The sequence below is a fragment of the Typopeltis vanoorti genome, chromosome 18, assembly GCF_054136105.1.
Source record: "Typopeltis vanoorti isolate ZY-2024b chromosome 18, IOZ_Tvanoo_1.0, whole genome shotgun sequence".
Classification (NCBI taxonomy): Eukaryota; Metazoa; Arthropoda; class Arachnida; order Uropygi; family Thelyphonidae; genus Typopeltis; species Typopeltis vanoorti.
Window position 1 is genome coordinate 40,553,493 of NC_143566.1, and position 15,517 is coordinate 40,569,009.

Sequence of the window (15,517 nt, forward strand, 5' to 3'; positions counted from 1 at the left end):
GATCCTTGGATGAAGTGCATTAATTTTTGAGAGAAACAGTTGTAGTTCTTCTGAGGTGCCATTCCATATGGCAAAATTTCTTCCAGACATTGTCAAATTATTTGAATTTGTAATAAAGTCCGGTTATTTTTCCTTCAAAAACCAGTTATACCAATAAATCGAAGGGACAGCAATGGGTAATCCAATATCTCCTGCTATTACCAACTACTTCATGGAGCATTTCGAACAGCATATCTTTAACAACATTACACCCAGACCTAACATTTGGTTCAGATATGTGGACGACATTTTTGCCATATGGAAGGGCACCTCAGAAGAACTACAACTGTTTCTCTCAAAAATTAATGCACTTCATCCAAGGATCCAGTTCACCCTAGAAGTAGAAGTAAATAAGCAGTTAGCATTTCTAGACCTCAATTCTTCGCCAACCAGATGGTTATCTACAATTCACAGTCTATAGGAAAGAGACTCATACAGGCCAGTACATCCACGCTGAATCACATCATCATCCCAGCCAAAAGGCAGGTACTATAAAAACACTAGTTCATAGAGCCCACTCCTTTTGTTCTTCAGAAGAACTTTTACAAAAAGAATTACAGAATATTAATTCCTCCTTCATATCCAATGGCTATAAGAAGCCCTTCATAAAAAGAGCTTTAAGTAGTCTTGCTCCAGCATCCTCTTCAAGTACAGAAGAACCTACACGTATGCCTATCCCCTATATACAAGGGTTAGTGAACGCATAGCTAAGGTGCTAAAACCACTAAATATCCGTGTGGCTTTTCAACTCGTCAGAAAAATCTCCACTTTCCTAATATCTCCAAAGGACAAGCACCCACATCTCAGCTATCCAGGTGTCTACCAGATTCCCTGCTCGTGTAGATTATCATATTTTGGACAAACAGGAAGATCTGCTCAGGTCCGGTTAGAAGATCACACCAGTCGTACATCCAGTACCTTGAACCTGAACAGTCTGGAATTGCAGAACATGCCATCAACACCAGACATAGAGTTAAGTGGAACAAGACAAAAGTCATTAACAAAAGTTGGTTCCTAATGGAACGGCTATACAAAGAAACATGTGAAACATTACTTCACTCCCCTAACCTAAACAGATCCGATGGTTTACATTTCCCCCCTATGGTAGATAGTACTTCATAAAGCAGCAAATCTTTCCTAACATATAATTGTATACACACACACACACACACACACACATATATATATATATATATATTTTTTTTTTATGATAATTGAATAATTAAATTTAAATAAATTTAGGAAATTTAACCTTAGCCACTTAGGTTGCGCTTTGTGAATATAACAGTTATTGTTTAATTAGCCTTGTACCTGATGATGTACTGATGATGATGCCTGCGATACTCAGGTGAAAATTCTACGAATAAAGAATAATTGACGTGAGTTAATTCCGTTATTATAATAGTTAGTAATTATTATAAGTACTTACAAGTGAATGCAGACTTTTTCTCCTGTGTTCTGGAGATCGTCCTGGAGTGATTCATCCACCTCCAGCCCTTTGTAGGCTGGAGATGGATGAATCACTATCAGTTGCATCACAAACACCTTCAATAAGAGATTTCTTAACAACAAAAATAAACAAAGTTCCTTCTCTCTTATTCATATTAGAATTTAAAATCTGTATTCCTATTACTTTAAAAAAAAATCATGGCACTACGGTTTCGAAATGGGCACTTTCACCCTACAATACGAACTTGCGAAGAAAGCATTCAGTGTTACTATATTCGAGAACCGGATACATACTACCCTGATCTTCAATTTCAGTGGAAAAATTTTCTTTATACTTCCTTGCTGATTGGTCACTAACATTTGCAACACAGATGTTATTTTGTTCAGTTTTGAGAACAGATGATGTGCCACCCATTATTGTAATCAGCTTGCAGGCAATTTTTTTATGACAGTCATAAACAGTGGTATTCCCTTCTCCGAATTACTTCCATGTTTAAAAATACACTGCTTGGTCACTGACATCATAGAACACTTATTCACTTTCCACAGAACACAATTTGGGAAACTCTGGTTTAGAGATGAGCCTCTATCATAGAATTTATAAGCAGAACTTATCTCTTTTGTTATATTATATCTATATGTTTCTTTGAATTTTCTCTAGGGAGAATCTCCTCCACTCTCTCCACTGCCAAGATTAAATGCCAATCCTTTATCACCATGGAGAAGAGTATCATCTAAACATTCAGTTTATATTTCACCTCTTACAAATGCCAATTTTCCACCTTCACCTAATAGACCATTATCATATAGTTTTAATAGGAGTCCAGCAAAGGTGAGTCACTTGTTAATTTTTGGTTGCAAACAGCAGATATGCTGAATTATACGTTTATTTGAAGCTGCATAAAACTATTTTAAGTGTTTTTACAAAAATGTTAATTATTATTTATTTACATCTGCCCTCCATAGAGTAAGGACTCATTATGGGCGGTCTATACTCTCACTGCCCTCTACTTTATGAAAAAGCTCCACATTAATCTGGTAACAACCCTTCACCAACATATATGTCTCAATATGCCCCCCCCCTTCTACTTATATGCACAAGACTGTAAGTTGCATTCTCTCAATCTCCTCATATCTAACATTCTGTAGACATGACACTAACTTAGTGAACCTTCTGAACCCACTCCAGTACATCCTCATCCACCTGAAAATCAGGCAACCAAATCTGTGTACAGTAGTCCATATGTGGCCTGATCAAAGCCTTATAAAAGGGAACCATAACCTCTTTGCTTCCATATGTCAATGTCCTCATTATTTTAATAATCCATTGAGATGTTGTTACAATTTTAGCAGTGTGCCTCCTAAATTTCAAGTCTGTTCACCATCACTCCCAGTCTCGTCTCTTCCTCCTCCTTCAAAATTTCTCCATTAATTGTATCCCAACCTTGAATACCAAATTTCAAGACTTTGCAATGTTAAACTGATAGCTTCACTCATTTGCCCACTCCCATAATCCATTCAGATACTCCTGCACGGCCTCAACATCTGCACTACTTATAGGTATTGCATAAGGCCTTGATTAGGTTTCTGTGCACATTTTTGGTCTACTTCTGAAAAGGACACTGATATATATATATATATATATATAGAGAGAGAGAGAGAGAGAGAGAGAATAGTTAAGATGGTGTGTTGCATTATGAGGGCAGGTCATTTACAAAGGTTGGTAGTCAGATGGAGTGATATAATTAAAATATATAAGTTGGTAAGGAGGGGATTGTTACCAGATTAACATGAATGTGATTTCCATAAGGTGGAGGGAGAAGGTAGAACAAGAAGCTCTCTCTGAAAACACTGTATGTGGAAAACATAAGCAGGGAAGTGAGTAGGTTTTTGCATCAAGTGGAATGCATTGCCTGAGAATATGGTGAGTGCAGAAACAGTGAATGATAAGGCATGGTTTGGTGAACTTTGTGACAACCATCATGGTTTTCTTTGTGTTTAAAGTAGTGACGATAATTATCTTCATACTAGACCTCCATGGTCTGGTATGAAGATACTGATCGTCATTGGTACTTCAGTCTCTTGTGACATAACTGGCCAAGTATCTTTTGCTTTCATAGCCTTAATTTAGAAGAATAAGGTGGTTAGGCTTATCCTACTGAATATATTTTGTCTGTAAATTGTGTTTCTCATGGCAACTTTGCTTATTGAAAAACCAATTTACTTGGCTGGAGAATCCTGCCACAGCTAATTTTACACAAACATGACAGTGCAGTATCTGTGAAGTTGATGTAAAACAATCTATTACACGCATAAGCACAAAATGTCTTTTGTTTCAAATGATCTGAGTCAAAATTCTGTCTTGAATACAAAGAATCTTTTATGAGAGCTTTTCAGTTGAAAAGCTCTCATCAAAGGGAATTAGCTGCTCTTGTATGGAGGTGGAAGTTTTTCCTCCTAGAAACTTAGTTTTTCATCATATTACTGAGAGAACACACACTAAAAGACATTGGTCCCATTGCCTTTGTTGCTTTGTACAAGTACAAACCATTAGGAAAAAGAAAACCAGGACATCCTCTTAAAAGATTCAACAATGACTTCTAAGGCTGGAACAGGCCATGCTAGGCCTAAATCCTTGATACGCATGATGATGGTGCCTTGTTGCTTTGGCTGTAATTTTGATAAAATCAAACCAAACGTGCACAACAATTATGGAATTAAGCATGATTCACATATGAGTTCTGCAGAACCAACAAAAATCAATCATATCAAGAAAAAGTAATCCTGGTTAAAACACATTCTTCAGCAGATTCTTTTGGATATGGAAGATCCTTCCTTCCTTGCTTATTTCCAACATAAAAAGCTAAAATATACAAGTCTTAGCTTGATCATGCTGCTGAAACAATAGAATCTGACAGAAAAGTATAAGTATAGATTCACAAAAGACATAAAAGGATATGTGCACATATCCTTTTATGTCTTTTGTGAATATGCGTATATATATATATATATACACACACACACACACACACACACACACACAAAAGACATAAAATAATTTGTCAAATCCTTTCGAAATTATCTAATCATGCTGTATCCTAATTGATAAATTTTTGGAGTACTGCAAACTTATAAACCTGAACAGTTTGCCCTGGTTAGCCATGTCAGAGGATGAGTCTCAAGAGATCGCAGTATGGTGGCTGCTCTTCTAAGCACAACACCCAGATCAGTACCTAGATTGTCTGCAAACAATTTGGTGCCCACGTGTCACACCTGAATGGTGTAGGTTGGGAAGCAGTGCTCGCATAGTCTCAACAGCTGTCTTGACACTTCCATTCTAGTGGCCTCATCACCAGAGTGATTGCACCATAACAGTGTGAAAGCAACTCTGGCTAGCGTTGCCTTTCAGTGTTCAAGGCACGAACTGTATTGCTGCAGTGGCGAAGCGGGATTCTTACTTAGAGGCGTAAGTAAGAATTAGTTTAGCAAGATTACTATCGCAACGACTAGTCATCAGCAGTTTGGACTCTCTCTTGGCACTGACTTAATGGGCAATTTCCTATCATCTCACATTAAGAACCTAAAGACGTTCAGTTCTTATTAAGTGATACATGAATCTAATAGCATTCAGTCATCATCCCACATCTCGAACCTAGAGACATTAACTTGGTAATGTATGTGAAGCATGACATGACATGACCATGCTCTTGCCAACCTTGGTCTCCTTTAACATTAGTACCATAGGGCAATGATGGAGTCCGACACCTCACTAATGCCAGGTGTCGGATTGCCCAGGTCAGGGCCAACCAGGGATTCAGCCAATCGAACTTGCACCCCTCCAATATCTCATTATTTTCTAAGCACATGATTAACATTCCCATCTTAACTTAAAAACTACCTTAAATCTATCTTATGTCTAGTTGCTATATTCCCCGCCTACTCCTATTTGAGAATATTATATTCATAATATGGATGTTATTCTCACATTAATACATTTGTGGCAGGTTCATGTTATGAAACACTAAATCAATCCAACGAGATCACTATTGCTAGAGAGTCAGACAAGAAGGTTCCCAATAATTGCTATGCTGGGACAGGATGTTAGAATTGAATGGAGTACGCAACCTCCTCGAAACCTAATGATGGTCGCTAGATAGCCAATTTTCCTACGAAAGGTCGGTGCACAGGTAGGGTAGCCAGTTCCTATGTTTCTAAGAGTAGTACTCGGCATTCTGTCTAGAGGATCCTCAAAGAGGTGTGCCAGACCTGGCCAGGCACAGGTTTTTGTTAAGTTCATTTCATGCCCTATATAACCAATGCAGTCTGGTAAATTACTCTTGGTAGAAAGCTGAATCTAATTTGGCTAGTTTATATGACCAGCAAGACCAGGGCTCTACCTGCCATGTCTAAAGATCGTCCATCTCATTGAAAGTCATGTTTACTCCCACCATATATCCCCAACCTTGATTGATATTCTTTCACTTAAACATTCAAAGCACTGGCCAGAAAGCACATTGGTGGCAACATCTCTCAAGCGACCATCAAATTGCTTTGTTGTAATTAGACAGTGTCAGATTCCCCTGGTCCGTTCCAGTTCTGAGTCGGCTGTTAGTTGCTGGCCGAAGCGGTCACACCAGACAGGCCATCTGACATGCCACGCAGTTGAGGCATTCCACAAGAAGGCTCTGATGCTGGTCTGGGCTCAACCATTCCATCACTGGTGAGTTTTGCCCAGTTCCAGTACAGTGCCATGCTCGCTTCGAACCTTAATCCTCAGAGCCAGTCCTTGTCCCATGGTTACAGATTCATCATGCTGACTTCCCTTACCTACATTACTCTATCAACTAGAGGCTGTTTACCTTGGAGACCTGCTGCAGATATGGGTACGGTACGGCATTAAAATTGCACTCTCCCCCCTCAGATATTCAAGGGCTGACCGGAGTGTTCCAGGCACTGTAGGAGGCATGGTGCTTAGTTCTTGAAGATGAAAGCTATCTATCCCCACTTCCATTCACTTCAAACTAGGAAGTATGGTTTTGCAGTCATAATACTCACCAGTTTCTTTAATGAAATGGGGCAATATCAACAAAGAAGTAGGCATGACAACTGACAAGGAGAGCCCATATACTATCATCATCATCAAATTCCTAACATGTACCCTCAAGGGGTGTACAGGATATGATAGTACTATATGAAAAATTTACATTACTAACTTCCTATCTAAATTTTTCTCCAAATCAATCTGTTACCTTCACAGGTAACAGATCGATGTTACCTGTACCTGTTACCTCTGACATTGTCAGATTGTATGTATATTTCTATCTTCTAAGGCACTTTTTACCTTATCAATACACCTATATCTTAGTCTTCCTCTGGTTCTTTTTCCTGCCAATCAGGCAGAGAACACTTGTTTTGCTAATCTTTCCTCTCCCATTCTGTTTAAGTGACCATACCACCTGAGATTAGCTCTGCTAACACATTCCTGGATGTTAACAGTGTCAAGTTCTTTCCTAATTTCCTCATTTTTAATATGATGTTGCCATTGATGCTATCTGTTCACACCCCTAATTTTTCAGGACTCTCATATCTGTGGTCTCTAGACGTTGGTCAAGTGTTTTACTTCTAACCCAGCTCTCAGATCCATAAGTTAAAATTGGTTTGAACACTGTCTTGTATACGGTTAATTTAGTGTTTTCACTAATTTCTCTCTTATTCCATATAAATTTATTCAGTTGACTTTTTACCATACCAGCTTTGTTGAATATGTTGTCTATTTCCATATTTAATTTACCATCTTCACTAAAAATCGTGCCTAAGTAGCTGAAAAGTTTTACTTGTTCAATAGGTTCTCTGTTCACAATGCAGTTGATATTTTCAATGCATCTGCTTATTTTCATTGTCTTTGTCTTGTTACTGCTGACCTTCATACCATATCTAATACAACAGTTATTCAATTTATTGTTGTTTATTATTTTAACGGTATAATAGAACACAGAAACTAAGTAAATAATTAATTTATTAACTTGATGCTGATATTTCGCTGGTATTATAACCAGCATCTTCAGAGCACAAAAACACTGTTTGTGCTCTGAAGATGCTGGTTATAATACCAGCGAAATATCAGCATCAAGTTAATAAATTAATTATTTACTTAGTTTCTGTGTTCTATTATACCGTTAAAATAATAAACAACATGTTCGACGAACACATAAGTCTGTCCACACGTTTAAGTTATTCAATTTAATCAGGGAAACTTGTAGTGGATTTATTTAGAAGTATAACATTGTCTGCATAAAGCAAAGAAATGACATTAGCATATCCAATTTTGATATCGGGTTTAATGCTGCTTTCCATCATGTGATACATATAAATTATGAATAACAGTGGACATAATATACTGACTTAACATCAAACCATTTTCCTGTACTTCCTTCAGTTCTAACTGCTGACTTACAACTCAGATAAAGACAAACTATTGCTTGACACCCCATTGACACCATATAACTGTAGCATTTTGAATAGCTTTTCTCTTGGCACCTTGTCATATACTTTTTCCAGATCTACAAAACTTATATTCAGATCTTTATTATATTCCCATGACTTCTCAACTATTTATCGTAAAGTGAAAATTGATCCTGACAGCCTCTATTTGGCCTGAATCCAGCTTGTTCTTCACCAATCTTCTCTTCCATAATCCTTCTCAACTGTTTCTCAAGTATACTGGCATAAATCTTACCAGGAACACTCAGTAGATAAATACTTTTGTAATTCTCACATTCAGTTTTATTTCCCTTTATATTTGGGTACTATGAGACCTCGACTGCAATCATCTGGAATTCGTCCCTCTGTCCAGGCCTTATGAACTATGCAGTGCAGTCACTGTAAGACTTTTATACCTTCATACTTGAGCATTTCTGGTTGAATGTCATCTACTTCTGCTGCTGCATTTCACATTTCAGGCTTTTGATGACTTTTTTTACTTCAAGTATGGATATGTATTGGGAACCCCTTGAGCATTATGAGTATCTCAATGAACAAAGCATATAAGGTGCCCCTAGTGTGTTCTTGTGTTCAAGTACACCAAAAAATTGTATTCCTTCAATTTTCATATTATCACAAAACATGGCAATGAATACAAATACAGATTGGCAGCAGCAAATAAAAAGCAGTTTATGAAAAAATAAAATTTTAAAAATCCAGAGAAAAGCAAACAAGAGAGGGGGGGGAGGAACTCTCATAGGTTTATTTATTTATTTTTTTTTTCCCCTAAAATTGAAAATTCACTTCACCAATATATACTGACTGGTTTCTAAATGTGAAGTTTATTTCCATCTCCAAACCTCAAGGCTGCAGTTACTCTTCTCATTTGAAACCCCGTTTTCAACTTTCTTGCCCTTTTTCCATAATTCTCTTTTTCCCTTGAAGTAAAAATAGTTGTATGTGTCTACTCTGATATCATGTCAGATTATGTAATATAGTCTTTACTTTTTATTTATCTCTGGCTTAAAATTTCCTTACTAATTATTATTTGCTTTTTCTTACCTTTTGAAATGTTTAATGCTTATGGAACCCTGAATACTACATGTGGACAAAGAATAGATAAACTAGCAAAATGAACAATGGTTTATGTTGAAAATTTTTAACCCATAATATTGTGCAGCTTGTTCATTTAAAGGTGACATAAGCCACATAGCATGCAGTTTGCTACTTGTGTTTGTCACAGTTGTGTGAGAAGGTTTGAAGAGAATTTTCCATGGAAGTAATCCACAGTATAAATGAAATGATAGAAAAGAATTAGCAGAATTACTTGGATTTATAGTGAATACATTTGTTATTTTGTTTGGAGTTAATGTTGATGGCAAATGTTTTTTGATATTATTATTGTACAGGCAACTCCACAGAGTGCTAAGACTCATCGTGGGAGACCCACGATATCTATACAACCCATTCCATTCATTCACCACTCTCCAAGTGAAAAATCTAGTCCTCATGCCCTTGCTAACCACACTCTTATCCAACTTCCAGGGATGACCATCTTGTTTTGCTTTCTCTAACCAAGTGTTGAAACATTTCTCTGCATCAAAAAATTAAAATCCTTTAAATAACTTAAATGTTTCTATCATATCCCTCCCCTTTTTTTTTGCTTGTCAACCAACTTTCAGAATCCACAAACCCTCAGTCTATCCTCAAAGAGAACATTCCTCAGTCACTTGCCTCAGGATCCTCTCCAAGAAACCCAGGTGACCAGACTTAAGCACAGTAATCCAGATGTGGTTGTATTAAGTCTATAAAGAGGAATGAAATACTGTGAATTTTTTTTTTTTTTATTGAAGAGGAGCTTTGACAGGAGTCTTGAGATTTTGTAGATGGGGCTGCCTAGGAATCCACAATAGGTCTAAGTGAACAATTACTTTTGTCTCGTTTTGGAATTCTATATATTATGGATGAGGGGCATCGCATGGTAGGTTCTGAACTTTTTAATAGTTTCTTGGTCCATAGATGCTGTTTTGCCCATTAGTTCAATCATCTTGTTTAGTTGGCTTTATTAATATAAGAGTATATATTTCAATCTCGTAGAATTAGATTCATTTTCCGTTCATAGGATTTGGAAGTCTGGGACTACTGTGGTGTTCCCTTTGTCAGACTTCGTGTAAGTATATTATTGCATTTTAAAGACCTCAGTTCACAGCTTTCAATTCAGATAGTGGTATGTTTAGTTACAGTGGGTGGGGTTCCCGTCATAAATGACTTTGGCAACCTCAAAACAGTCTATTAGCTTGATCACTGGAGTGACGATTGATGTTCTTTGTAGTGTTCTACATGAAGTTGAGATAGGGAATTTGTCTGGGAGAAATGACACATGGTCCTTTACCAGGACATTGTTCATCTTCTGTTAATGGTTGGCCAGATAGATTAACTATCCATTTGTCTGCAGTAATTTGGGTGTGTTTCTTTCTGCGATCATCCCAATAAGGTTGCTTTTTTTTCTTTATTAAGATTAACAGTACTTTTTTTAGAGTTCTTTTTTGAGATATTAATAATAACATTTACTAACTTAAATGTTACTTAAAACGTAACTTAAAACCGGACTTGAGGTGGTTGACAGATCTGCTTCCATTTCTGCGATTTTTATAATATTTAAAGCTAATTCTTTTTTTGAAACTTGTAAGTAAAGCAATAAAGAATTGCTGGTTTTAATACACATTTATGATCATCTGGTGATTTAATAACTTCTTTTATCTTAGCAGAGGTTGGTATTAGTTTCATGTGTTTGCATTTCTTTAAAATTGACATTACAGCACATAACTTACCTTTTTTCAGTTGTATCTTTCCTAGTAGATCACTCTTCTGTACTGTAAACTCCCTGTATAGGAATAAGGCTTCCTTGTCAAAATAAATAGAAAGAACTATTTTAATATAAAATTTTAACTTAAGTGCCATAGTTATCGGCAGTATAGGATTTTTTTATATTTATTTTGTTTATGCTAACGCTCAGTATTCCATTATTGAAACAAAGCTTCCATATATTGTTAGACCTGTGAAGTTTCCATACTTATATAATTGCACATGTGCCACAATGGAAAAATTATATTTATTTTACAAATATTTCGCCTTAAGCATCATAAGCCATCATCATTGTGAACAAAGAACAACAGTCAGGAATTTGAACAGTAGAGCACAAGTGCCAAATTAGACTCCCTCTATTTGTTGAGTTAAAAACTATTGTGCTGAAAATGATAACTAAGTTAATTCATTTTAGAAATTATGGACTTTACAACCGTGTTATAAATAACTCTTTTAATTTCCCGACATTTCGATCTTCATATTAAGATCATCATCTGGAGCATATACAAATATACAGGAGAAGCTGAGTTGCCTACATACAGTAAGCTAGAGAAACAATGATATGATCACAGGTTATTCTACTGGCATGACCTCTAGTGAAAAAAAAATAATTATTATTTTTATTTAGAAACTACATCAATCTAAAGTCTATTTATGATAACATGAGGAAACATTCTTTCTTATAAATAGTTTTCTTTCAGTAACAATGATGTCCTATTTTTAGCATTACAATTGTTATTTTTGATTTAGGATCCTGGATTATCTACAGTCCTGTTTATAGTTACTCTTAGAGAGGAAGGTTACGTGGGTCGAATATGTGCCTTCCGTATGTTTGGGATTTTGAGACCATCATCATTGTTCAGATTGGGGTGGTTGATGATAATCTCACAGGTTTCCTTAAATTTGCGTTCATACCATGTTTTGGTGTGATGTAAACAACTGGTGCTTTTCCAGTCAATTCTATGTAAGGTGTTCAGGGCATGATCAGAAAGGCCAGCTTCACCATAGTTATTATATTTAATGTGTCTATGTTCTTTTTGTCTGATAGGAATTGTGTGTCCTGTTTCCCCTATATATGGTATGTTACAGGTGCAATAAATACAATATACTCCAGGGTGGGCCAGTGGAGGGAGTGGGTCTTTGGATAAGTTGAGTAAGCTTTTTAATTTTGCAGGAGGTTTAAAGGTGGCTTTGAGGTTATATTTTTGTAGTATTCTGTTTATTTTATCTGATGTCTCTTTAATGTAAGGAATGGTTATAGTTTTATTGTAGTCTGGTTTATCTTTGTTTTTTATTGAGGTCTTGTAGAGAATTTTGTTAATAGTGTTTTGGTGTAACCATTTTTTAGAAAAGTATTGTTGATAACTTTAAATTTGTCTTTCAGTGCATGTTCATTGGAACAGATCTTCAAAGCCCTGTTTTTTAGGGTATTAATGACACCTAGTTTTTGTGTTGGGTGGTGGTGGGAGTTTATGTGTATATATTGGCCAGTATGTGTCGGTTTCCGGTAAACAGTGAAAGAAAGATTGCCAGAAGGAAGACTTGTGACAAACGTATCTAGAAACGGAAGTTTGTTCTGTTTTTCAATCTCAATTGTGAACTGTATGCGTTTGTGTTGTTTGTTTAGGTGACTAAAGAAAGTGTCTAGTGTCTGGCGGCCATGGGACCAGATCGCGAAAACATCGTCGACGTATCTAAGCCAGACTTTGGATTTTAAAGGAGAGGAATCTAAAGCATGTTGCTCAAAATGTTCCATATAAAAGTTAGCAATAGGGGCGATAATAGTGCCCATGGCTGGGCCTTCTTTTTGTTGGTAGAAAGCGTTTTGCCATACAAAATAAGCAGAACATAATACATGTGCAAAGAGCGCCGTGATATCTGGAGGGAATGCCAGTAGAATAACCTGTGATCAAATCATTGTTTCTCTAGCTTACTGTATGTATTGTAACTCAGCTTGTCCTGTATATTTGTATATGCTCCAGGTGATGATCTTAATATGAAGATCGAAACGTCGGGATATTGCTGATCACCGTGTAACCTTAAAAGAAAGGATAACTAAGTTAAATTACTTATAATACAATCTATTCAACACAATTGAATATAACAATTTCCCAAATCCTGTGAACAAAAATGAAACTACACTTACGAGATTATAATACATACCCTTACATTAATAAACATCATACCGAAAGCTAGCTTAATAAGCTATTGGAGGAAACATTTATAGACCAAGAAACTATTTTTAAAAAAAAAACTGAGAAAGAACTACCATGCAAGCACCCCTCCTCCACACCAGTAATATATACAGCACCAGAACTACACAAAAGTATTTGTCCGGTTAGATCTATTGTGGAGTCCATGGGCAGTCATGTCTGCAAAATCTCAAGACTCCTGTCAAACCTTCTCCATCATATCATTAGTCACTCAGCTTCTTCATTAAAAATTTCACACAATACAAGACATTAAACTGACATCTTCAGATAGATACGATGATGAGCTTTTACATAATGCCCATTTTCACGGATATTCCTCATACCAAAACAATAGGCATTCTAGCCCAGGAGTTTCCAACAGAAATAGAATACTTAACACAGAAAGAACATCTATACCAGCAAGTGAAAGGAACTGCAATGGACTTGCTACTATCACCTAACCTAGCAAACATTTATCTGGAACATCTGGAAGAAAGAATCTTTTGCTCATCCTAAAAATCATCTATTTGGCCACAATACATATGCCATATTTGCAATATAGAATCACACAGAACTAACTCCTTCATTCTTACAAAAAATTCACATTAGATAAAGAATCGAGAAATTTCCTTTCTGGATGTTTGTATCCAATGAAACCCATATGGATTGCTTTCTACTTATGCCTACGGGAAATTGACCTTTCATACTCATTATAATAAAGGATTAAAATATTATTTAATTCTTTCAGTATTTCATCTGTCTGTGAGACATTGTCAGGGAGTATAATATGTGACTTGTAACACAAGCACACGAAGATAACACAAAACTAGGTGGAACACCCTCTGTGTATCTGTACACAGTTTCAGATGTAAACTGGAATCTCGAATTATTAGTTTCAGACATTTTGGGAAGTTTTTTTGCAGCCATATTAATTCAGGTTAGGCTGATTTCTGAAAGCAGCTGAGGATTGTAAAAATACACTGGTGTCCAAAAGCTAAGGACGAACTACATTTTTACCTGTATATGAAAATATTTTCCTGACTACAGCCAAATGGGAACATAAATTTATTGCCAGCATATTAATAAATTTTATTACACAAAAAATGTGTTATAAATTTTGTACAAATTAAATTGCAATATGTTTTTGGCAAAAGTTACAAATTTCCTAAGGATGTAGTTAAGGAATGAATGTACAGTGCTTACAGAAAGCTATTCAGAGAGACATTTTAATATGGAATATGTCCACCCTGAACTGAGATGCAGCTCTCGCAATGCCATACCATTCTGGAAACTGCCAACTTCTCCTTCAGAGCAAGAATAAGGCATTGTTTGTTTTCTGGAGGGGAATTAAAAACAGCAACATGACTCCCTATTGCATCCCAAACATGTTCTATGGGGTTGAGGTCTCAGGAACATTCTAGCCACTTGATTTTATTAATATTCTCAGTCTTCAGGAGTATCTCTACTGCTCGTGTATGATGTGGTATGGCACTGTCATCCATAAAAATGAATCCTTCGTTTACAGAACAATCGAACATGACATTGAAGACCTTTGTTGCAGTATCGTTCACCAGTCATATCCCTTTTTCCAGCACTTGTAGCTCAGTGTATCCATTAAACATAATGCTTCACCACACCTTGACCTCAGCACTGTCATATCTATCCCTTTCAAGAACATTCTCGTGATGGTAAGCAGTACCACTTTCACACCAGATGAAGTGTCGTCTAGAATCAAATGAAAGACTAAGATGACTCTCATCTGTATAATGCTAGCTGACTTGCAATAGAGTACATTGGTGTCTTATCCAATTTTTATAGATACATCATTTAAAACGTGCTCTATGATGAGCTGTGGATAAAGGGACACAAACTACAGACCTTTGGGCATAAAAGCCTACTTGTCGCAGACGTCTTGCCACAATTTGTCAAGATATCCATGTATCTGTTTGAAGTTTTTCTGCTTGGTTATACTATAAATTAAAGATACCAAGAAATTATATACTTGGCTTAATCCTTTATCCAAGTGTAAGCAAACAAAGTTTGCACATGAAGTATTTTCAGGACTGGGGCAACTCATATATAGAAGCTAATGATTTCACATCACTTGCCTTAGTATCCCATAATGCAAAACACATATCCTTACAGACATGTATAATGCTATGCATTATGGAAAGGGTAGTACTATGCACTACTTGGACTGGTTTCAAACTTTATTGAGGTCTGACACCTTAGGATCACCTCTGGATCTGGCTCCCACTGATGAGACCTCAATAAAGGTTGAAACCAGTCTGGGTAGTGACCCTTCCCATAATGCATAGCATTATACATGTCTAAGGATATGTGCTTTGCATTATGAGATACTAAGGCAGGTGATGTGAAGTCATTAGCCTCTATATACAAGTTGCCCCAAACCCTGAAAATACTTCAGGCACAAACTTTGTTTGCTTACACTTGGATAAAGGATTAAGCCAAGTATATAATTTCTTGGTATC

The 15,517-nt window shown here is 36.4% G+C and overlaps 1 protein-coding gene across 3 annotated transcripts in view; it reads left to right on the plus strand.

Moving 5' to 3' along the window:
- Positions 1-15,517, plus strand: part of LOC150096609 (retinoblastoma-like protein 1) — a 488,590-nt gene that overhangs the window by 456,243 nt on the left and 16,830 nt on the right. For all 3 annotated transcript variants that reach the window (XM_090408756.1, XM_090408757.1, XM_090408758.1), the window contains one exon: positions 2,150-2,320. In XM_090408756.1, the coding sequence (XP_090264882.1) occupies positions 2,150-2,320 (171 nt within the window). The remainder of the gene's footprint in view (positions 1-2,149; positions 2,321-15,517) is intronic.